Source organism: Phoenix dactylifera, chromosome 1, assembly GCF_009389715.1.
Source record: "Phoenix dactylifera cultivar Barhee BC4 chromosome 1, palm_55x_up_171113_PBpolish2nd_filt_p, whole genome shotgun sequence".
Taxonomy (NCBI): Eukaryota; Viridiplantae; Streptophyta; class Magnoliopsida; order Arecales; family Arecaceae; genus Phoenix; species Phoenix dactylifera.
Genome location: NC_052392.1, coordinates 25,787,750 through 25,812,529, shown reverse-complemented (window position 1 = coordinate 25,812,529; position 24,780 = coordinate 25,787,750). Strand labels below are relative to the sequence as shown.

Here is a 24,780-nt window from a genome sequence, read left to right as displayed (position 1 = left end):
AAAATTCACTGAATATGATGTTGATGCTATGATGCATCCTTTTTGGATTGTCATATGGGGTTGAATTTTGCTTTGAAAAATTCTGTGAAAAATTGGTTCAACTTTTGAGCTTCATCCTTCTACATGAATATCTTCTGCTTTCCCTTTTTGTACTATGTCAGCTCTTCGTCAGCTCTTTTAAATATTGTTTCTTTTTGAGCACTCTCCTTCTTTGCTATTCTTCATGCAGGTCTAGTTTTTAATGAACCCTAGTTTTTTCATTTTACTAGGATGATTGATGACACATTGACACCACTAACACATTGTCTCAATCACCAGATTTTGCCCCCCCTGTATTTCCAGGTTTTGGATGCTTATGAAGATGAGTATGGAGGAATCATCATCGAATCAGAGAGATTGCCTTGGAATGCAACTGTCTTTGCTTCTGCCCTGCGAGCATCTCTTTCCCAGTGGAAAGTTGAGGTATTTGAAAGCACTAAATCATCAATCTATACACCAGCATCTATACAATCTATTTCACTTTATTTTGGGTTTTGATGATCTGAAACCATGGTCTTCAACTAGACTTGCTTCTACAATGCACAAAATATCTTCAATTTCCAATGAATGTCATGTGGTGGCTTCATTTTATATCTGCAGCCCAGTTAATAGTGGCTGTGGTTGAGCATATAAGTTGAAAATTAATGTCATGAAAGCGAGGCAAAGCTTTACTCTTTTAACAAGCTTGCACTTTAGTTGCAATGGATACAGCAGATTGTCAAGTAGACTCCAGTTCATGAAAGGTTTCTGAAACTTGATAAGAAAACTGCCGATCTTGTTGGTAATGAGAAGCTGAAGGCTAGTGCCAGTGTTAGACATCTTGTTCTTCCCTGTACGCGTCAAGCAAGAGTACAACTTATTCCAGATATTATTCACTGTTATAGCCGGTTTGTAGCTTTTATCGGTCTTATTTTTATTGTTTTCCTTTTCTGCACTAAATTTTCTAAATGTTTTCTATGTCAAAATTTCCTTGCTCAGTGGAGGCCGTACCATTATTTTTACTGAGACAAAAGAATCTGCATCTGAACTTGCTGGATCATTACCTGGGTCGAGGGCTTTGCATGGAGATATAGTGCAAGCTCAACGGGAAGTAAGTAGTAATGATGATATTAAAATTATGCTTCACCTGGAATTACGCTGAATGCACATGAGGCACCTAATAAATTTTACCACCTGCCTCAGTGACTTTTCAGCAATATAATCCTTTATAATTTGTAGGAGTTGATTTTATGCAGGTCATACTTGTTGGATTTAGGTCAGGCAGGTTTTTGGTTTTGGTGGCCACAAATGTGGCTGCACGTGGCTTAGACATCCAGGATGTGCAATTGATTATTCAGGTATTCATGTAAATCCTGGACTGTGTCATGTTAGTTATTGATCTATAAGTTTCAGACTTCATAATAAAAGGTTGGTTTATTAATTATTTGGGTGGTAATAACTATGTTTACATTTCTCAGTGTGAGCCCCCACGTGATGTTGAAGCCTACATCCATCGTTCAGGGCGAACTGGGAGGGCTGGTATTTTATCACTTTTGATTTCAATAATGATTTTGGAGTTTGATGAGTTGCTAACAGATCGAAGTTACTCTCAGGCAATACTGGAGTTGCTATATTGCTATACGAGCCCAGATATTCATATAGCATTTCTAGATTAGAAAGAGAATCAGGTGTCAAATTTGAGCACATCTCTCCTCCGCAACCTGCTGATGTTGCTGAATCTGCTGGATCTGATGCGGCTAAAGCTATCTCAAACATCTCTGATAGGTAATGCTTCTGTTACTTGAAAAAGTAGAATTGCCTTTAATAAATATATGTTGATTGTTAGCTCAGTGCGTAAATTTTGGTTTATAATGCAGCGTGATTCCAGTTTTTCAGTCACAAGCAGAGCAACTTTTGAGTTCCTCTGGTTTATCAGCTGTGGATTTACTTGCAAAAGCACTGGCAAAGGCTGCAGTAAGAAATACTGTTATTCTCTCCGGAGCTCTTAATATTGCTAAAAATCCTCCAACCATTATGATAAGTTCCTTTTCCTTTTGCAGGGATACACTGACATAAAACAAAGATCCCTGCTCTCTTCTATTGAGAACTATGTAACCCTACTTCTTCAGGCAGGAAAGACAATCGACTCACCAGCGTAAGTATAGAACTTGATTCCCACCAATTGCAGTTTACTTTTTTTCTAAAATAACCATTCGAAAAAAAATACACAACATTCTTTTCCATGCTTGCTAAAAACATCAATTGCTCGTTAACAAAGGGCATGATGACATTCTGTATTGAATGGTGGACCCATAATCATTTTTCCAGAAAATTAGTCTTATAGTGATCCTTATCTGATTCTGGTTTCTCTGATATCAACCTCAGGTTTGCTTTTAGTATCTTGAGAAGAGTCTTGCCTAATGAAAATATTGGCGGGGTGAAGGGCCTTTCTCTTACCGCTGATGGAGTGGGAGCGGTGTTTGATGTGCCTGCTGATGATGTGAATGCATTCGTTGAAGTTATGTTGAATGTACCATTTAGAAATTATCCGGTCTGTGTTTTAATTGTGCCTTAGTTTATTTAGTGTTTCTGTATTCGGGTGCCAATACACGAACTATTGTCTAAGTTCGGTGTTGGTGATTGTCAGAAATGTCAATCCCGGTATATACATTGTTTTGGTAAACTGGCAAAGAATTATGTTGTTCAACTACTAGACCTCAACAAATGAATTATTAGGATGCTAAGACAATTTACAATTCAGATTTTGTCATTGTTAATAAAGATACTGTCTACATCTGGAGCTTGGATATGGCTAGTGCAAGATATTGGCAATGCATAGCATCCCCCATCTAATGTTTGCTTTTTTCTACTCCTCCGTATTGGTTGCATGTGTGAATAGGCTTGGCTTGCAGAAAACAATTGTTTAACTTTGCTTGCTCTGGGGTTAAAACTTGTTCATCTCATGGACCCGACCGGACCCAAACCCGGACCCGATCGGATCCGGATCCGACCCGACCCGAATGACCCGACGGGGTCGGCATCGACCCGACCCGACCCGACCCGAATTTCAACCGGGTCGGGTCTGGGTCCAAAATTAGGACCCGAACAAAAAACCGGGTCGGGTCGGGGTCACTCAGGACCCGACCCGACCCGAATTTCAACCGGGTCGGGTCTGGGTCCAAAATTAGGACCCGAACAAAAAACCGGGTCGGGTCGGGGTCACTCAGGACCCGACCCGACCCGACCCAATTGCAGCCCTATTTGAACCTGACCTGTTTATTAAACAGGTAATCCGACCCGACCCGTTTAATCTGTTTAATAAATAGGTAGCCTGTTTACCCAATCCGACCCGACCTATTTAACCTATTTGCCCAACCTAACCCGTTTAACCTGTTTAGACCTATCCAACCCAATCTGTTTAACCTGCCCAACCCGACCTGTTTAGACCCGTTTAACCTGTTTAACCTGCCCAACAGTTAAACAGGTTAAACGGTTTAAACGGATCAGACATTTAAAACCCGTATCCGACCCAATTAATAAACAGGTTAAACGGGTCGACCTGTTTACGACCCGAATATGTTTAGGCCAAACCTAAATCTGTTTATGGCGGGTCGAACACGGGTCGGGTTGGCGGGTCGGGTCATATTTTGCCACCTCTACGTACCACCCTCCTGCTTTCGCTGCGGAGCGAGTGGTCGGGGTCGGGGTCGGGGTCCGGGTCCGGATCCCGAACTGGATTTGGGTGTCTCCCTCCAGACCGTGTCGGAATCAAATTGGGTTCTTTTTCTTAATAAAAAAAAGTTTATTTTGTATCAATGTCTCCTAAATATCAAATTTTATATGAATATTTTTTCAAAATTAATATATATATATATATATATACACCCTCAAAAATACTTATTTTGCTATTCTATTTTTTATTCTTATTTTTACATATGTACCTCCATCATTTAACGCCGTTAAAAAATTAATGGTTCAAATTAAAATGACTAAAATATTCTTAATAAGTAGATGCGCAAAAAAAAATTATAAAGCGATCGTGATAAGAAACAAAAAAATAATTTCAAAATTTTAGTTTATTTTTAGTTAAAATAAATATGGTTTTCATTAACGGTATTAAAATAACCATTATGTTAGGGACATTTGTGCAAAAATAGTATTTTATAAATATATAGAAATAAATATAAATTTTAAGAGGATATTCAAGCAAATTTAAATTTTTAGAAGGGCATTCAAGCAAAAAACTCTAAAAAAAAATCAAATTGGGCTTCATATTTCCACTGTCTTCAGATGTGGACAGATCGATCAAAATGTTTCCATGTCTACATATTTATGTAGAAGAATAGAATAGCTGGCAACGAAAAAGATCACGAGCCTCCAGAGAAGGGCAACTACTGATTGATCGCCTTTATTTGATATGTGTTCAATTCAGTACAATACGAACAACAACTATACCAAAGCGGAAGGGCCACTCACTATAGAAGCTAGAAGTAGCCTAGCCCTAGCCTATAGTAGAGTATAGTAGAGTAGAGTATAGTAGAGTAGTCGGCCTAACCGTCATGGTCACGACATGTTGTTGATATTGATTGAGTTGGAGGGAGTCAGAGACTACCACGGAATCCATCCATAAACCACTTTGACAAGATTCAATAAGGCATTGAAGGCTAGTAATCGCGGATCAGCATGCCGCGGTGAATATGACGTAGGAGGACGATCATTCCCTCTCTCATGGAGAAGCCTTCCTTTCCTTCACTTTCTTTCAAATAAAATAATAATAATTATTTTATTATTTGTTTAAGTTTAAGGCTTAATCTTTAGATATAACTACTTTTTTGTCATTGTTATTCTTAATTTTTACTTATCCGCAAAACAATCCAGTTTTTTTTCTGAATTATTGGTTTTATAATGAAAAGTAAAAAAATTATGATCATAACATCTCAAATTGTAACTTAATTTCTAGAGAAAAAAAAAGAGTTTAGCTGTAATCTTGGGAAATAGCTTCTCTCTCAAATCAAGAATTCAAGATAAAACTTTGGATCTCTAAATCAGACAAAGTAAAGATATACCTTTTGTCTCTAAATTGGACAAAATGAAAAGGAATGCAAATCTCTAGACATAGGGTCTCTATTAGAATGAGCTAGCAAACTTCTTTTTTTGCTCTTAGTGTGAGACTAGAGTGTAACCTAATTTATGATCACAACATCTCAAATTGTAACCTAATTTTTAGAGAAAAAAAAGGAGTTTAGCTATAATGTTTGGAAATAGCTTCTTTCTCAGATCAAGATAAAACTTAGGATCTCTAAATCAGATAAAGTGAAGATAGACCTTTTGTCTCTAAATTGGACAAATGAAAAAGACTGCAAATCTCTTTTAGAATGAGCTAGCAAACTTCTTTTTTTCCTCTTAGTGCGAGACTAGAATCTGAATCCTCTTAGTGCTAGTGCGAGACTAAAATGTTAATCCTCTTAGTGTGAGGATGTGTTAACTTTGACAAAAGTACCTCAGTCCACATACCTAGTTTAGTGCTCATTAGATTCACTAGAATGTGAATCCTCTTAGTGCCGGACTAGAATGTGAAGATGTGTTAGTTTGCCTTTATTTTGTTTGCAAGATACGTCACCATGTAGCCTGAGCATGGAATGTTTCTTCTTAGTGCGAGACTAGAATGTGAATCCTACCAAAGATCATAGGTTCAAACAAACGGAGATAGCCAGTGAATCACCGACCTTTTTTTTTTTTAATTCGCATCTTTGTTGAAAAAATATCTTTAGTAGCGCTTAAAGCAGCTGCTTTTCTGTTGCTTCTTTCAACGTGCACTGAACTCGTAAAGAGAATGAATGCAGGCGGCGGTGTGAGACCAGAATGTGGAGGCGTGTTAGTTTGCCCTTTAACTTTGACAAAAGTACCTCAGTTCACATAGTTTAGTGCTCATTATTTTGCAAGATACGTCACCATATAGCCCGAGCATGGAATGCTGTTCCTTATCATTGCATCAGCGCTCAAAATTAGGGCCCACGGTCTGATCTCAGATAGATTCGTAACGAGGCAATTTAAATAGTGGAAGGCTACAAGACAAATGGCTAATACGAGGTTCATTACTCTTTTGCACTGTTCTTTCTTTTCTGCCATTTACCTTTTAATATATATTTCTTGAGGATTGCTTTCTGTTTTTATGCTATGGTGGTCTCACAATCTAGGATCTTGCCCCCCCCAAAAAAAACTAGTCAAAATTATTATTTAAATTTTTTAATCTTATATAGATAGGATTAGACACCATGATCAGTCCGTAGCCCATACTGCAGTGTTCTCTAATTCACATAAGTTATAGGCCGGGTTCGTTCGGATACCATTTGTTACAACCTAAAATCTTATCCAAAAAAACTAGCTAGAAGTTGTTATTTGTATTTTTTGATCCTATATAAGTATTCAAGATTTATCTAATGAATAACCGATGTGGAACTAAACACACATTCATATGGGTCCTCATAAATAGAGTATGTTAAGAAATAATAGTCTCACATCAAAAAGATTAAAAAATTTTATGGTGCTTATATACTCTTGAATTCATCCATCTAAATATCTAAATTTTTAAATAGGATTTTAACATGGTACCAGAGCACACCTATCCTTCTTGTGCGCAGAAACCTCCCCTCGTTCTGGGTTTCATCCTTTGAGAAATAATTGTTTCATACTGAATAGGTTAAAAACTCTATGGTACTTATATACTTTTGGTCTATGCATCAAAATATTCGATTTTTTAGATAGATTCTTAATTTAGTGGATTACCAAAGTTAAAGGGTCGAACCCCTCACTTGAGATGGAAACATACACTGAATTTGCTGGGAATGATTCGCCTACCGTTCGACATAGAGCAGTTGTTTAACGTCTTAATCAATCTGACAAGGCTTCAACAAACTAGGCCATTGTCACGAGGAACTCATGTAGATTCTCATTGCTTGCCGGACTCTATTTACCGGGGCCCAGAAATGGATCTCTTTTGTCTTAGATGGAATAAAACAATAGGATAAAATATTGAAGTGTGGTGTAGCCGGCAATGTCATCCTACCCTAGCGTTCAACTGCTTTTCTGAAAGCAAGTGGCTAAAGTGGCCTTCTGATGGATACCCTCCAGAGTTTGTTTCATAGTATTCATGGATGGTTGATTTTTTTTTTTTTTTTGATGTTGACCGTTAGATCGCATTCTACACATTTCTCAAAGCATTTCAAACTTCATTCATCTATTTGCATAGTTCTCAAAGCGGTTATTGTGGATTCCTGAAAGGAAGATGAGATAGTATGGCAGATTTAGATAAATTAGTATGAAGCTGAAACTAGTATGAATCTCGATAAATTTAGATTAGAACCAATCTAATTGAGAATTTCCTTAACAAAAATTAGTAGAATAGTTGGGTCTAACCCCACAAGTCTAGAACTGAACTAGCATGACCTAACTCAATAAACCAAGTGAATAAATAGATCAAAACTAGGTTTAGATATTTGATCAAGGCTGGAGGAATTATGTTAAGCTGGACTTGGATTGACGTGACCCACTTAGGACTTCGTTAGACTTTGGAACTGGATCCAGGATTGCTACCTTAGCTGGTTATTAAAATCCAACTTGTGATGTTGAAGTATATATGATTATTCTCATGGCACTCACTCTCTGATTATTTAACAAGCACCTGACACATCGGAAGTTTGTTTCCAAGAAGTCATTATCCTACTTTAGGAAATATAAATTCTACTATCTTGAATTAAAAATTAAGAAGGGCCAGACATTCACACTCTTGTTGGTGATTAAATTTTTATCTTATGTCACCTGCACTAGCCAACTTGTTCTTGCCTTAAAGCAATAAGCACAAAAGATAGTCAACCTCTGACCTTTTGCCAAGTGTCATAGGTTAATTGGATGTCCAATAAAATTACAATCAAAATTCGCCATTTCGGTACTGGACTCCATACCGGTGCCACACTAGTATAGTATCGGTACAATACGGTACAGAGTTTTTTTGGTATACCATCTGTATTTGATATCGATACCGAACTGGTACGGTATGATATTCTTTGTATTGCTTAGTTTGGACCGGTACGACATACTATGATTATAATATATTTATATTATTATCATCATAACTTTAATATATTCTATTATTAGAATAATCTAGAGTCTAAACCTCTACAAACCTACAACTGGAAGCTGTAGGTTTTGAATGGCAGCAACTATTAACCATCTCATGCGTGCTATACCAATTTAGAGTGATGAGCAACTATGTGATACATTTTCTAAGGAATCGACAAGATGGAAAGTAGTTTTACTAGTAGGATTCAAAAATTAAGAAAAAAAATGGATTGCAACATGAATTTATATTTACATACTTGCTTGCATCTATGTATCCAAAACTGAACTCTAAATTCATAAGAAATACAACTCCGGTAAAATGGTTACTCGATTGCCCTTCCATCGGTACATAAATAAATTAAATTTATTAAATTGTCCTTATATAATCCTTGACCATCAAAGACTACTAGAGTCAACAAGTAAACCCAAGAGTTGGCACTATAATATATGCAATTGATGTATAAAAAAATCAGCATATATTATTAGACTGCCCTTTGATGGTGGCGGCAAAGAATAATTATAGATATGATGCTCCCCTTATGGGGTATGCTCCACAGGTGATGTAAATTGAACCATTTAATAACTAGACTAAAAGGTTCCTTTAGCATCAATAGATGCATGCATGGGATTGCCTAACCCATGCTCATGTAACAACTTGAAGCTCAAAGGATCTTAATCTCCTCGGGCATCTAACCCTTATTCCAACCTGCTTGCATAGTTGCATTCCATGAGAGAGAGAGGGAGAGAGATTTTATCTGCAAGGTTTTTGAAGCAAGTACATCACCTAGGTGGATTCTGCTTGGGTGCCGACCGCACACTTTTTTCTTTTGGACCTGAGAAATTATTCCCTATGCAGCATGCACCACGTGGCCGTGCATGCTACCAATCATAGCCGCTCGTTCCTCTATATCCTATTCATCAAGCATGTATCTCCGTGCACTGCTACAGACATGAGCAGTTATGATTGATGGTATACATGGATACATGGTGCATGCAGTATAGAAAATAATTAACACGAAAGGCATTCCAAAGTCCAGCCCAAAGGCCTCAACATTGTCCACCCATCATTGGACCACCTTATATGCTCTTCCCAATATACACAAACACACATCGCACGGTTCAGGCTACTTGTCTGCTGAAATCATACATCAGACTCCTTTTAATAGCCAACTAGGTTTAGCAATTATTTGGCTTGCTTCACGTTGGAGATTCTGAACACACTATAAACATGGATGAAGACAAGTGAAAGCAATCAGAGAGTTATCTTTGACAAGACTAGCTTGTTTGCTAAAAAGTTTGGCAAACATATGGGGAGGACACTCCTAGCTGCAATAAATTTTGTTGCGAGAATTGGGCAATGACTGAGTGGGCAGGAGCCCACAACCAATACTTTGGCATTTGCATCAGATACAACATCATAAGCATCAATAGCTCCATCTCTTTGATAGTCCTCTATATCATAAATCATTGAGAGATGGAACTCACTTGCATGATTGATATACTAGTCAATTACTTGGAGTGTTTAAATTCAGAAGTACAAATTCTTAATAAAAAAAAGGTGCCGATCTGGCTATTTGGATGAGACATGCATCAAGGGTTGTAAATAACCTTTTGCGTGAATGAATTGTTGACTACACTTGACTTTCTTTGGCACAAGGTTATGCTTACTTTGCCTTTTGCACTTCCATGACATTTAATATAATGAATACGTTTGTAATTTACTTCTTCCCGCATGGAGTGAGAGAAAAGTGCATCAAATAAAAGCAAAAGTGCATTCATCATCTATACTAGATTTTGGCAAATTGAATGCATGCCATTAAATGCTTGAATGGACATATCTTGTATCCTCATGCAATTTAGTTGAGGACTAATATCACAAGTAAACCCTAACTAGAAGATTTATATAATACTTCAAAATCATCAAATTTCTATAGTAGCAAATTTTTTTGGGGTAAATATATTTATTTTTATATTATATAAGTATTTATAGATTCATGTAGTATTTTTTGGTTATATTTTGGAAATATTTTTTGGTACTTTTATTTTCGAAAATTTTTTATAGCAGTAATTTTTTATAGAGAATTCATGAACCAGGCTAAGGGGATCATCCAAGCCATCCCATGGCTTCCCACGTGCATCTCATGTGCTCCTTAACACTCAGACATTTTTCACAATTTCGGTGCAGTCGGACAGGAAACCTGTCCTCCCTACACAACGCCTAATCCCACGTTCTTTCACTACCCGGGAAACAGACGGGTTCTGTCCTTCCCGACGTGTCATCGCGGTGGGCCCCACCATAACTGCAGGCGGGACGCTCCACCACATGCCTCTTAACCTCACCAGCCGGTTACCAAACCCTACTCCAGTTAACGCCCTTTACAGCTGAGATATAAAAAAAGAAGTAAAAAGATAATAAAATTAAGTTATTGTAATTATCCAATAGGACCTCTCACTCTCCAATATTTCCAACCCAATCCGTTTCGTAATCCACATTGCAATCTCACTGTAATCCCCTCGGCTATCGAACCTAACCATGGTTAGAGTTCATTTTATGAAGGATTTAAAAATAGTAGTATGGAGAAAACCTAAAGTAACCGTGTGCAAAATTATTATAAAGGACCTCTCCCTCGCAATCTCAATCATTTCCTTCCATTTCTCTCGTTCTAATCGTAACTCGTACCCCGCTTCCCCACCCCCACCCCCTCCCCTCCCCTCCCCACGCTTCTTTCTCAACCCCGCCTCCAAGAGGGCTGTCGATGCCTTCGTCGTCTCCTCCGTCGCGAATCCTGTCCTTCGAATCGTCTTCGTCGTCGTCGTATTCTTCTTTGGCGTAGTAGGGGAGATCGCCATGGCGGTGAAGAAGGCAGCGGAGTCGTTCTCGAAGGCGTTGGCGGAGGAGGTGCAGCGGTGGGGCGCGATGAAGCCGACGGGAGTGAGCTTGAGGTATATGATGGAGTTCGGGGCCCGGCCGACCGAGAAGAATCTCCTCATCTCGGCCCAGTTCCTCCACAAGGAGCTCCCCATAAGGATCGCGAGGAGGGCCATTGAGCTGGAGAGCCTGCCTTTTGGGTTGTCCGTGAAGCCCGCCGTCTTAAAGGTATATGATATGTTTCATCTCGGTGGATCGATATTTTTTGCTGTTTTTGGGGGGATTTTTTTTGGGAGATATTGGTGTTGAAAGTAGTTGAAGACTTTGGTTTCGGATGAAAGCCTGGATTTCGTTTTTTTTCTTACATTTTTTAAGTAATCTGCGAAGGTTTTTTGAATTTGAGAATGTTCTCTTGTTTTGCAGAAGTTTTATGTGGATTTTTCATGCATGTTTTTTCCCTTTGGATTTGTGACTTCCAAATCCGCCTTTGGTTTTGGAGATGTTTTGATTCATAAAGTTTTCTCTGTTTGATTGTTCTAAGTTATGGTGTTTTTTGGTTGGGGGGCGGGAGGGTTGGGGGGCTATAGATACCTGAAATATAAACTATGGTTGGTGAAGAGCTATACGAACTTATATGGATTAGATAATCTAGCGTGATGTTTGAAAATAAAATATTTCATAGGGTATTCCTTCTGTGCTCTGTTTTGTTGCTGGAAGAAATCTTTGCATTTATGTTCACATGGCTTTTGTCCTGATTTATGTTGATTCTGCAAAATTATATTGTTGCTCTATCAGTATTTGATGTTTTAGAACATTCTGTGCTCATTGATAGACTGCGTTTAGGCAGTTGAGGTGTTTACATTCAACTCTTTTCAGTTTCACTTTCTTTGGTGTGCTTTGGATCTCATCGGTGCTGTCAGCTACTGCTTGTATCAGTGGTTTGATTTGGATTTGATAAAAAATGCGCACTTCTTGAGTAGTAGCTGGTGTCTGGAGGATTTTGGGATCAATTATGCAGTTATGCTTTGGTTGTTGATGCATCAAAATAATGCCTTAAGTTCACCTGATTTGTATCTGAGCTGTATCCTTCAGCCTCACTCGTAACATGGTATTTTGATTGTTAAAGTGTGCAGAGAGAAACCTAAAATATCACTACTTTATAGACATGTTTTGATTGCTACTATATCTAGTTTTCAATTTGCAGATGAATGTATTTTTCCCATACGGTCTTGTCTCGTGTTACTTTCTCCATTGGTCCACTGAATCCTCATAGATTTTGATATTCTTGCTATCAATTTCTGCATGAGTTATATTTTCTTAATTTCAGATATCGTTATAGTCTTCCAGCAATTGGATAAATATGTTGAATATGGTACTGCTATTTTTTATTTTTTAAAGTACAATACATGGTTCTTTATTTTAAGTGTTTTGCTTTGAAACATGTCTTTTGAAAACTAATTGGTCTTGACTTTTTTAAGGTGAGAGATTGGTATGTGGATTCTTTTCGTGATCTTCGATCCTTTCCAGAAATCAAGGACACAAGTGATGAGTTGGCTTTCACTGAAATGATCAAGATGATAAAAGTAAGGCATAATAACGTGGTACCAGCAATGGCTCTAGGTGTACAACAGCTGAAGAAAGATTTGAATCTGAAGGCTGTGCCTACAGATCTGGAAGAAATCCATGAATTTCTTGATCGCTTTTACATGTCGAGAATCGGAATCCGTATGCTTATAGGTCAGTATAACTTTGCTTCCATTTCCCTTTTATATGTGTAGGTGTTTGGTACTTTTGTTTACTCTTATTTGACTAGTTCTCACTCTGATGAAATCTTAGGAGAAGTTTGAGGACGTGCTTTGTAAACATCAATGGGAAACATATGTCAATAATTTACTAAGGAAACCTTGATGTTTGTGAATATTCAGGGCAGCATGTGGGTTTGCATGATCCTGACCCAGCACCTGGCTGTATTGGTCTAATAAACACTAGAATGTCTCCAATGCTGGTGGCCCAAGTAGCTAGTGAGGATGCCCGCAGTATGTGTTTACGGGAATATGGGAGTGCTCCTGAGGTTAACATTTACGGAGATCCAAGTTTCACCTTTCCGTAAGTATTATTTGTTTCTTATCAAATAACCATAATGATTTGTGTTCTTACCTATTGTTACCTCTTTGGGAGCTATGCTAGTGTACTCAGAATGTCACAGTCCAGTCCAGTCGTTTAGGTTTTACTATGTGCCATTCTTTTCCGCCTTTGATAAATTTGCTGAAGAATTTGGTGTGCCAAGTATTCGGAATATGTGGATTTGGAATGGCTAAGAGATCCTTTTGGCATTACCTTAGCATCCATGCATATCTTTCAAGACGGGGATGAATGTGGAAAATGTATGTCTTTTGTCATGCATCAATTTCTATTTTCTGTTTAAAGTGGGAAACAGATGTTTGATTATGTCAACGAATAATTTCTGAATCAAATCCATATCTGTGCAAAAGAACACAATTGATTTTCCGCCGTTGTAAAATGTACAAATTGATTTTTGCTAATGAATTTTCTGCATTATGTGGGCATGTGGCAGGCATGAAATGCATTAACTAATTTGGATTTCTAATTTTTTTTCCACTTAAAAATGCAGATATGTTCCACCACATTTGCATCTCATGGTGTTTGAGTTGGTCAAAAACTCGTTACGTGCAGTTCAAGAACGATTTATGGATTCTGACAAAGTTGCTCCTCCTATCAGAATTATAGTTGCTGATGGAATAGAAGATGTCACGATAAAGGTATGCATCTAATAATTGCTTGTACCTGTAGTTCTTGGCTCTCCACGTAATCAAGCCTGATAATCACAAGATTGGTGGCACAGCTTTAGATGCTCAAGTTTTATTCGAATTTTGAGGTATTTTGCCCTGTTTTAAGTAACATACCTTCCTACCTGTACCTTTAAATATGCTAGTATTTGTAGCATTTCTTTTCATGTTATTTTTTTGGTTAGAGCTCTATAACTTTGCAGATCTAATGCATGAAAAAAGCTGAAATACAAACAAAATTTAATTAGTCTCTTTTTTTTAGTTCCTATCATAGTTTACCTATACTTTATTGTCCTTTTCTCATAATGAATTGTACGCATAGAAGGCAATACTGTGCCTTCACCTACTTTTTCTTGTTGACTGATTTCATGACTAAAGCAGTCTTCACTAATATTTTGTCGTCAAGTTCATGTTTAATCAGAAAGAATTTTTATTTAATTTCTTGATAATTGATCTGTGATGTTCTCTTTTTACTACTTAGTGCATTGGAAAGCATGTAAAAATGGATATTGTTCATTGAACATGCAAAGATCTACTAAAATTCTTGTTCACCATGTTGTTGATTCCCAAAAACAAGTACTTAACCCCTTTTCAGCCCTTTTCTTTTTCCAAGTAATGATAGATATTTTCAAGTGCTTGCACAATCGATGTTGGGTTTAAATTCTACTCTTTTTTTTTTGTGATTGCTGACCTGTGCTTGAATCAACAACCTTTATTTTAATACTACTACTTTTCAATCAATCTCCATACTTCACATAAAACATGTCCACTCTTGCAGCTAAGTCTTGCCACATGGAATATCTGTGTGCTACTCAAGACCAGCTTCATGTCTTCTTTATATAAAACGTGGTTATCAGCTTTGTGCAGCTTAGAGCAATTGATTATCTGAGCATTATGCAGTCATGCTTATAAGTCTTGGATTCTTATAGATTAATTCTCTTCACAGATATCAGATGAAGGGGGTGGCATTCCAAGAAGTGGCCTTCCAAAGATTTTTACTTATCTTTATAGTACTGCTAAAAACCCACTGGATGAAAATTATGGTGGAGTAGATGAAGGGGTTACTATGGCTGGATATGGTTATGGACTTCCAATCAGTCGTCTTTATGCTCGATATTTTGGAGGCGATCTCCAAATTATTTCCATGGAAGGATATGGTGCGTCGATTATCTTGTTAAATTGAATGTTTGCCTTTCCATATTAAATGCTTGTTCAGAACTTTCTTTCTGTTGTCTTCAGTTCCTATGGTTCTCTCAATTTCTTTTTGTCATTTGTGATTCAGCATAAATCTACCTTTGGTAATTAAGATGTCGCATGGGAAGCATGCATAAAACATTATGCATTTAGTGTCAAAACACGCAAAGCTATTAATACGTCATGAGTCATGACTAAGACATTTTGCTTGAATTTACTAATCCACTGAGCTGGAGAGATCCTTAAACATTGGCATAGCATGGTAAAGACAAGACTTGGAGCTGATCAGCACATGCACAGATGCAAAGAAACCTTAGATGCAATTGCATACTCTGACTAGTTTTCCTCTTGTAATTAGTTATCCTTGCATGGGGGGAAGGCCTTCTTCATGATATGGTAAAATATTGAGGAATATGTGTTGCATAGTTATCATATCATAATTTTTCCATATGTTTCTCTAAAATTGGTATCTGCTACAAAGATGGTGATAAGGACACATCCTGAATATATCTCAAAATACTTTTGGTCTGGTGCTCTATGTCTGACACATACAGTAATCAGTACCCCTGCAGCCTGGTTAATGTTGAATATTTCTTGTGAGCGTCTATTTGTCTATAGTGTTTTTTATAGAAATTGGTATCTGATACAACAATTATACATTCTGGATATATCCTGAACATGTGTCGAATATTTTGGGTCTATCAAGTCATGGGCTGAGCCCGGTGGGGTATCCAAGTTCACAGTTGTCTAAACCAAATTTGACCTTTGTCATCATTGTGCCTAAACGAGAGAGAGAAAACAACCCTAGCAAAAAAAAAAGATTAGGAATGTCTAGAACTATACAATTTTTAATAGACCAGATGAGAATTAATTCTTATTATATGTAAGATAGTTATATGTGCAAAAAGATATCTAATCCATTTATCGTCATATCCCTGTCATATTTGTATATCATTTATTCAAAATTTGTTGTTTTGGCATGTTCTAATTGTTTTGTGTCAGTATCCACATCCATGCTTCAAAGCAGAATACCTTCTTTCTTTCAACCAGTTGTCTCAATTTCTTGTAATGCATCATGATCATCTTCAGGACAATATCAGATGTTTCCTCTAGAAACTTGTATTCCGTTCCCACTCTATGAAAAATTTGAACCATCAGATCTTTCCATGAGAAGCTTGCAAAAGCAGCCACCACTCCTCATTGCTTAGTCAGAAAAATGTGGATATCCTCAGTGATCTCTAGGCTAGTGATACGACCCAGTTTACTAGTCGGGGCCATAAGGGTTGGTTTACTAATAGATGAGTTTTAAAATTCTTCTGCAGGGGATTTAGGGTCAGGTGAGGCATTTAGTTAGGGTGAATAGGGCTGAGAAAAAGAACCATGTATGAACTGCAGGAAATCAGATCAGAGATGGCACATAATTGAACCAGTTTGTTCTGACGCTAAGCTAGTGCCTTTTAGGAAAACTTATATATGCTTTCATGTGAACATATCTTAAGCCTTTATTATTTTATATTGTCAATTTATTCTGAAGGATTGGTTAATAGATCACACAAGAACATAGGGCAAATTTGATAATTCAGAAAATATAGAAGGCAGGAAAAATATGGTTTAGTGAGTGAAAATTAAGTGGCTTCTAATAATGGTAGAGATAATTAGAGTAATTTGATCTTGTAGTGTCTAATATAATTCAACTTGAGGTTTTGAATGCCAAGGAATGGGCCTGTCTTGATTTTCCATGGACCGGGATGCCCTGTATACTGACACTATGGATGGTGGATATCTTGCACCATTGCAGTCCATTTCCTGCTCCTATTGTATAGATAACTAGAATATTTTGATCTAGTTTTTTTAATATAATTCAACTCAAGGTTTTTAATACCAGGGGATGGGGCTATCCTGCATCTTTCGTGGAACATGTTATCTTGTGTGCTGACAATCGTGATAGCGGATGTCCCATCCAAGTCCATCTCCCAACTTGTCCCATCTTGACACTTGGGATGGTGGCATGCCCCACCGTTCCACAAATATTTAAAAATTAAAACCTTGATTCAACTAGAACTCAACACATACGATGTATGTGATTGGTTAAAATGAAAGAGCACCTGATGGATGTTTTTGTGCCCTTTATTCATAATTATTTATAACAAGTTTCATAAGTAAGTTTTATATTTTAGCTTATATTTTTTCATTCTATTTTGGCCATTTATTAGAGAGCAAACATTCAGGGTAATTTGTTAAAGGAAGAGTTCTGTTTATACGAGGACAGGGTAGTTTTATAACCAAAGAGAACAAACATTTAGATACTTTGTGTCCACCGGTTTGAGATAATATATGGATTTAGTTTCAGTTTCCAGCATGGACCCTACATTTAACTCAGAAAGCCTTAGTGTTTTTTTTTGTGAATTGTTAGGCTTGGCTTATCCTAGGCAAAGCATACAAAGCCTCAGAGTCCGAAAATGCACACGCTGGACTTTGGGGCTTTCCCATTATATATAACTAGTATTCAGAGTGTGCCATCCATTTGCCCTTCTGGAAAAGAAGAAAAAAATGGCAGAAGGAAAACTATGGGCGAGTCGACTTTCTGCCACACTGGATTGAAAGTATACTCTCTCAGGTGGGGCATGGTATGGATGGTTCTCAAAAAGAGGTGTCTATGCCTTATTGCTTAAGTTTTTTTTTTATTTTTTTTTACTAGTGGAGTCGAAGCATGGTGCACCCATAGTTGAGGGAATTTGGGGTGGAGATAAACCACTTATTTCAATTATATGGTAGTATAGGTTATAGTTAACATAATCATAGTCCTAGCCATTAACTATTTTCCATAGGACTCAGAGTCAGCTATATATTCCTTATCCACCGGTTATTCACATAACAAGTTACTTCAAAATTTTCCAAATTTGTTTGCACCAAGGTCGGAGGAACCGGTACCGGACCTCGTACCAATTTTTCGGCAGAACGGCTTGGTACGGGCCCTCGCCGTGCTGTGCTGGGCCCGTACCGACACAGAGGAACAGACGGGAAAGAGGGAGAACGAGAGAGGAAAAGAGAGAGAGTGGGGAAGGGAGGGATGTTGGCTGAGGGCTGGCGGAGCCCAGCAAAGCCCGACGGAGGCCTCGAGGGGGCCGGCGCCGGGGAAGAAGGGCCGCTTAAGCGGTCGACTCCTGTTTCGACCCTTCTCAGAAATCGTTTGCCGACTTCATTTACGAATCGCGAAATTTTTTAAGCGGCCCTTCTTTTCCGGCGTCGGCCCCCTCGTAGGCTCCGTTGGCCCTTAGCCGGCATCCTCTCTCTCTCTCCCTCTCCCTTCCTCCCCCGCTTGCTCTCTCTTTCCTTCTTCTTTGGCTTTGAGAACGCGGCCCATTCTCGAAGCCGGAACCGTACCAGTCCACTGGTACGGTTCAAAACGGGCGAAACTGGCCGGTTCGGGTTGGTTCCGCCAACGTTGGTTTGCACAAATTTCATCAATTCTAGTATAGATCATCCACTCTTTTTATACACCCATAAGACATGTTTAAGCACCTCTCTAGAATGTCCTATTAGAATTTTTTTTAAGGACATGCCTATGTCATCGTAATATATTTATTCCTCTCTTCAATCCTTGCAGTTTAATTGCACATCCATATTTAATTATGAAAATTTATCTACTTTGCAACAATGAGCTTTGACAATAAGTGCAAATTTGCCATGTACTTTGCAATCTCGTATAATGCTAATATCTGCTATTATTTGTTTAACGTAATTGCGATTGTTGGGGTGGCATTTATGAATTTCTAGTTATCTTAGATAAGTACTAAGTTTTGCCTTAGCTATTTTATTTTTATACTTGAGTTAGATGATCTAAATGATGGTATTCGAGGTGAGGATATGTTTTGGATATGCTGTTAGTCGATGAGGTGAGAAAGAGACTGAAAGCTAAAATTGGAGTGATGGAGTGAAGTTGAATGAGAAAGTATCGAGTGGACTGTGATGGTTCTGGTTTTTTTCTAGGTGAATACAATCATAATTTTTCTTATTGTGAAGATGGACTTTCGGTTCCATTTGTTTGACTAAGGCCCTCAAGATGAGGTTTTTCAAGGATTTCCAAATCAAGCCTTTTTTTATTATTAAGTGCCAAGCAGGCTAGAGATTAATAAAGTTAGAAAACACAGAAGATCACTTTGTTTTGGACTTTGGAACTTTCTATTAGATTATTTATATGTTCTTAACTATATGTAGAAACATTTATGGTTATCCCAATAATGTTAAACGACCTTGTGCTCCTTTTGCTTTGCATATGTGCTAAAGCCTGGTTTTATTAGGATTTCTAGACTTTGAAGGATAAGTGACAATATCTGGTTGTAGTCTCCTGTCTTGTCTAATCCATCTATCTGAAGTCATTGCACTTCAATTATGCTTTTCCAGTTGTTGTTTGATTTACCAGCATCAATATTCGAATACCTGCATTTTCGTGCATCAACTGATATGCTGTTTAGTAGTTTGAACTAACTTGAATGGTCAGTAAACCTCAACTTCTTTTGTACTGTATGACATGTCTTGTTCTGGCACACCAAATGACACTAAATACACAATCATGCTAATTAGTCCTTCTCATCCTAAAGCAGAATAACAGTTTTTGCTTATAAAAAGAATGACCACTGATAAATAAGTATTTCTATTGTTTCATACTGTTAGTAGTTCTTTAACATACTATACCCATACTTTTGCGAGGCCTCCTACATTTTTAACCCAAGTTTTTTAAAAGCTGAGATCTCGGTCATCTCGTTGGGTAATGAAGAGTCAAATTATCTCATCTGAGATCAGGTGGTTGGAAAATTTGGAAAGGTCTGAGATTTTTTGGGATTTTAGAAAATATATTAAAATCAAGATATCAAAATTTCGGCCAATATGTAAATCCAAAATAAATAACTATTTTTAGAAAATGAAGGATATAAAGAAAATCCAATGAAGGAAATAGAAAAAGTGATTGGAAAACATTGGCCAGTGTGTCGATAGCCAGTCAGCCAATATCTTGGGATTTATGGCTCTATATATTGTATAGCCAAGGGGGCCAACAATTAAACTGAGTTTTGGGGTACCCTTGCTTCAACCATGAATAGCCTTAGTTCCATGCACATGCACTTGCTCCTTGTTCACTTTACTTGGCTCAGCTATTTGGTTGTTGGAGCACTTTGAATCTTCTGTTTTCCTTCTTAGAACCAAATAATAATTCTTTTATATAGGTAAAAGTACCAGTATTGGCAATTATGCCTGTAGGCTGGCGGTACGATACGGTATGGTACGATATCGTGCCATGCCATTCCACTGCATATTGACAAAACAAAACCAGTGAGAGAGGAGAAGGAGAAGGAGAGATAGGAAAAGATGGAGGGAGAAGGAGAGGGAGGGGGAGGGAGGGGGAGAGGGAGGGGGAGGGAGCGGGAGGAAGGGAGGGGGAGAGAGAGGAGAGGGCGGCGGATGGAGGGGCGGAGAGAGAGAGAGAGAGGGCTTTCGAGGCCCCCTCTCCTCTGAAGCACTGTAACAGGGGCAGTGCCCCTCTTTTGAAATGAAACAAGTGCTTCGGCTGCTTTTTTTTTTTTTTTCTTCGAAAGCTATCTCTGTCTCTCTTACTCTCTCCCTCTCCCTCCGTTGCCCCCTCTCCCTCCCTCCTTTCCTCTCTCTCCTCTCTCACCGGTTTCTCAAACTAAGGGGCGGAATCGTACTGGTCTGCCTTCGGCATGGCTCGGTACGCCCCGAATCTGGTGGTTTGGAGTGATACAGCCTTCCATAGAACTCATGATTATTGCAGACTGAACTAAGTGTTACTATAAGTCTATGTTTTCTGTATTCCATGCTACCCTAGCTAGAATGTTGTGATATAAAAAGGACACTTATCATCATAACTACTCTCTCAATATCTGGATTTGTCTTGTGCCGTGAACTAAAAAATAAATGTTGGCTTTGTTGTTTATAGTCAAACCAAACAAGTCAGTTGTCAGCACATGCTATGCCATAGTTTGACATATACACTAGTACATACACATGGATGTATAATATAGACACAATTTGATATCGCATTAACACAATCTTCAATAATATTTTAGTGTGTGAAAATACTGATCTATATCTTGGTTTTATAAACCTGAGTTATTTATTATAATTTTAAAGTGCACTAATTAGTGAGAAAGAAATGCCACATTAAAAAAGACATTTGGATGGCCTGAATGGCGAAATGCCTCAAAATATCCTTCCCTAAAGAAACCCCTTGAGCCTATAACATCTGTGCTCTCCATTCCCGGAATGGTATGAAATTCTCTAGCAAAAAGATCCTTTTCGTAATCCAATTGAAGACCCTTCCTATTTAATCCCAGGTAGTTATCATTTGTAAATTCTCACCTCATTTCAATCAAACCGCATAACCAATCTTTATGGATCATCTTGGCGAACAAATGCTAATCTTTCTTATAATCCTTTCGGTTTGTTCTTGCATATCTCTACCGGTTTTAAAAATGAGTCCCGCGGGTGCATATAATTCAGAAGAATATGTGAGTGATTCATACACAGCATCTCTTTCTTTGACCAATTACGCTTTTTCAACATCCACTCCTGACCAATCCTGGTCTTTGATGAGCATGTTGAATTTTTTTCAATTTCTTTCCAATTCCCACATTTATTGGCCTATGTGTTTGCTTCAGAATCTATACCGACCTCATTTGATTCCTGCAGATCCCTTACCCTTAAGCTTCAGTACAAGACTCCCGAAATTCACATGCCTGTACTTGAGAAGTAGGATGTTTAGACAAGATACAACTCATTGGATTGTCCATTCCTACCCAGTATCTGATACATCAATGAATGTTCTAGCTTTTTTGCCTATTGGAGTTAAATACTCTAATCCTTGTGGCCTCTTTTTGGGCTCTCACTTAATGTTGCTTTGGATCACTTTTAGTGTTGACTTAATTTAGCTTGTCTTGCCCATTCATGGAAAAATAGGAATAATTACCAAAAAATGGAAAAAAGAAAAAGAAAGTAAGAGGAAAGCTTTTAGTTATCTTGTAATGACTTCGATTGTTTCTAACTTACTGAAGGTTTCTCCTCTATTATAATCACCACCACAGGTCATAATGTCATATTCTTAAATGTTTAAAATCTCCAATATACATTCCTTGTTTGTTGTTCACAATTGTGGTGGACATTTAGGAGTTCAATGGCATCACTGGCAGTTTCTTCCTTTCTATTATTTTTCATTTATTCCTTTAGTGTTTTAGTGAGAGCATTCATGTCTCTTCTGGAACTCGAAAAGTAGTAGCTGAGTTTATCGTGTTTCTCAAATTGCATCATTAGTTCATTACACCTGTTTCTGTTCCTTGCCAAGGTAAAGGTGGTTGTCATATGCTCAGACAATGGTGTTGAAATGATGCAGTCTTGTTATCTAAAACATCATTCTAGGTTTTAGATTAACTAGACCATGGATGGTCTTGTCATACCTCTATTTAATGCTCATTTGTGCTGGGTCAACTATTATTTTTCATTTGTTTGTAGATGTCATTATTAAAGGCAAAAATTAAATGGAGTCTCCAATTTGTTTTACACTAAGCATGCTTAATGGATATTATAGTTGATTTATTAGGCTAATGAACAGTAAATTTATGCAGGCATAACTTTTTCTTTTGTGCAGCAAGGTTTCTTTCCCTTGTTTCTTATGTGCTCTATTTCCTTTTGGAAATTTTATGGTGTTTGGCATTGGATTCCAGGATCTTTAGGAATCAAAATGCAACTTCAATATTTATTCGAAATTGGAAGAAGGCTGATATACTCTCTCTCTCTCTCTCTCTCTCCCCAATGTGGGAACATAGTGGTCTTCTCTTTGTTCTTTTCCTTTGGATATAGGCCTATAACAGATGTGCATAAAATACCTCTACATTTTTTTTCATTTTTTTCTCGATCCATTTGACACATGTAGTTCATCTAATTTTATATACGCATCTATATGTTAACTGCTTACCATTTGATATAGGAATAATCACACAAAAAATCCTAAACTATTTGAAGGTTTTCAATTTTCTTCTGAACTTTAATTTAGTGCAATCAGGTCATCAAATGTCTAAATTCTTTCAATCCGGACTGCTAAGAATTCTGTCTGGCTGCAGCAACGGAATTGTCACGTGATGTCATAAGACCTGCTTGTATGGTAGAAGAGGAGACCTGCTTATACACGACAGCCAGACAGAATTTATAGCCATGGTCCAAATTGAACGAATCGATGATCTAATTGCACTAAATTAAAGTTTAGGAGGAAATTGAAAACCTTTAATTAGTTCAGGATTTTTTGCATGATTTTTCCTTTGATATACGAACCTTTGTTTTGCTGAGTTCCAATTGCTTCCGGTTGTTTGTGCTGAGATTCTGATTCCTTATTTGTTACTTTTGCAGGAACTGATGCTTACCTTCACTTGTCCCGACTAGGAGATTCACAGGAGCCCCTTCCATAACGCTATACCTGATTCTAATCATGCCCATGAGAAAGCTTCATTCTTACATTGGGTGGGTGGGAAGTTGGTAATTTGCTTTGTTACTAAAAAGGCCTTGCAGCTGATTCACATATGTTTCGAAAATCAGCAGCATCCAATTTGAATACTTGTTCACCCTTTCTCATCTACTGAATTTCACGACATTGATTTTCTTTCGAGTAGAGCAAAAGGACCAGAGAAAAAGAAAGAACTGCTGTAAATATATTTTCAATTCATGCTGGAAGTTTCAGTTGCTGGCATTGCCCATGAAAGTCCATCCATAATGATGCCTCCTTGGAAGTTGGAAGTGTATTGCCGTGATTAATTCATTAGTATGCTAGAATTGTGGATGAGTTCATGGGAGCTCATTTGATGGTTGGAATTCTGCAAAGCTAATGGGGAAGATATATGGCATCTACCACAGCATTAACCTAATACTAGTTCTCAAAAAAAAAAAGAAAAAGAAACATTAATTGAATACGAAGAAACGCTAGTCTTATTTCCAGTTATTGGAGCTTTGTGAGTCCTAGGCCACCTGTCAAAGAATATCATGATTGGTTTTTTCATATGGGTGCTCTTGTATAAGTATCGTTTTAAAATTTATATTTATTTTTGTATTTTCATAAAATACTATTTTTGCATAGGTACGGTTTTTCTAATATCATTAATAAAACTCATATTTATTTTAATTAAAAATAAAATAAAATTTTGAAAATATTTTTTAGTTTTTCATCACGATCGTCTATAAATATTTTAGATGGCGTGAGTATATAAATACAAAAATAAAGATAAAAAAAAGTAAAACAGTACAATAAGTGTTTTAAGAGGCTTAGATGTAAATATTAATTTTAAAAAGGTATTTATATAAAATTTGATATTTAAAAGTGTATTTATATAAAAAAATTGAAACTAATAGTTTTCTTAAACGTTAAAATTCTGTTCATACGAAAACTAGGTGGTGCAATGGCAAAAATAGAGGATATAGTCGGAGGTATGAGTGGACAGGTGTGGGCATCTATTCGTATGTGATCCAAACAAAATATTCAAATAGGTGGTTGGCATTTGATAGCTCAGTTTTTGACGGTTTTGATCCAATAATTGTTCTTAGAAGATACGAACCATGGCTGCTCTTCCTATAGCCCAATCCCACGACACTAGATTTATGCACCGAAGGGCATAGAAAAGTAAGGGGCAGGACCAGGTTGATTGGCTGGCTCCCAAGAGGCTGCCATTAGAGGATGTTGACCCTGGGGGTGGCAATAAGTTATTTAATTACTTTGGAGTT

The 24,780-nt window shown here is 37.5% G+C and overlaps 2 protein-coding genes and 1 long non-coding RNA gene across 3 annotated transcripts; all 3 read left to right on the top strand.

Moving 5' to 3' along the window:
- Window positions 1–445: 445 nt before the first annotated feature.
- On the top strand, window positions 446–1,044 carry LOC120112048. The gene is made up of 3 exons (XR_005513557.1): window positions 446–462; window positions 736–926; window positions 1,018–1,044. It is a non-coding gene; the product is annotated as an uncharacterized LOC120112048 (long non-coding RNA).
- Window positions 1,045–1,268: 224 nt separating this feature from the next.
- LOC120111496 (DEAD-box ATP-dependent RNA helicase 7-like) lies at window positions 1,269–2,818 on the top strand. Its single transcript, XM_039128570.1, has 6 exons — window positions 1,269–1,376; window positions 1,497–1,557; window positions 1,632–1,803; window positions 1,896–1,992; window positions 2,079–2,173; window positions 2,404–2,818. The coding sequence occupies exons 1-6, from the start codon at window positions 1,269–1,271 to the stop codon at window positions 2,591–2,593; spliced, it is 723 nt and encodes a 240-aa protein (XP_038984498.1). The 3' UTR covers window positions 2,594–2,818.
- Window positions 2,819–10,801: 7,983 nt separating this feature from the next.
- On the top strand, window positions 10,802–23,767 carry LOC120112039 (pyruvate dehydrogenase (acetyl-transferring) kinase, mitochondrial-like). The gene is made up of 6 exons (XM_039130625.1): window positions 10,802–11,233; window positions 12,484–12,742; window positions 12,931–13,111; window positions 13,638–13,785; window positions 14,759–14,969; window positions 23,419–23,767. Exons 1-6 carry the CDS (start codon window positions 10,985–10,987, stop codon window positions 23,475–23,477), a joined length of 1,107 nt encoding a protein of 368 aa, XP_038986553.1. The 5' UTR covers window positions 10,802–10,984; the 3' UTR covers window positions 23,478–23,767.
- The last annotated feature ends 1,013 nt before the right edge of the window (window positions 23,768–24,780 follow it).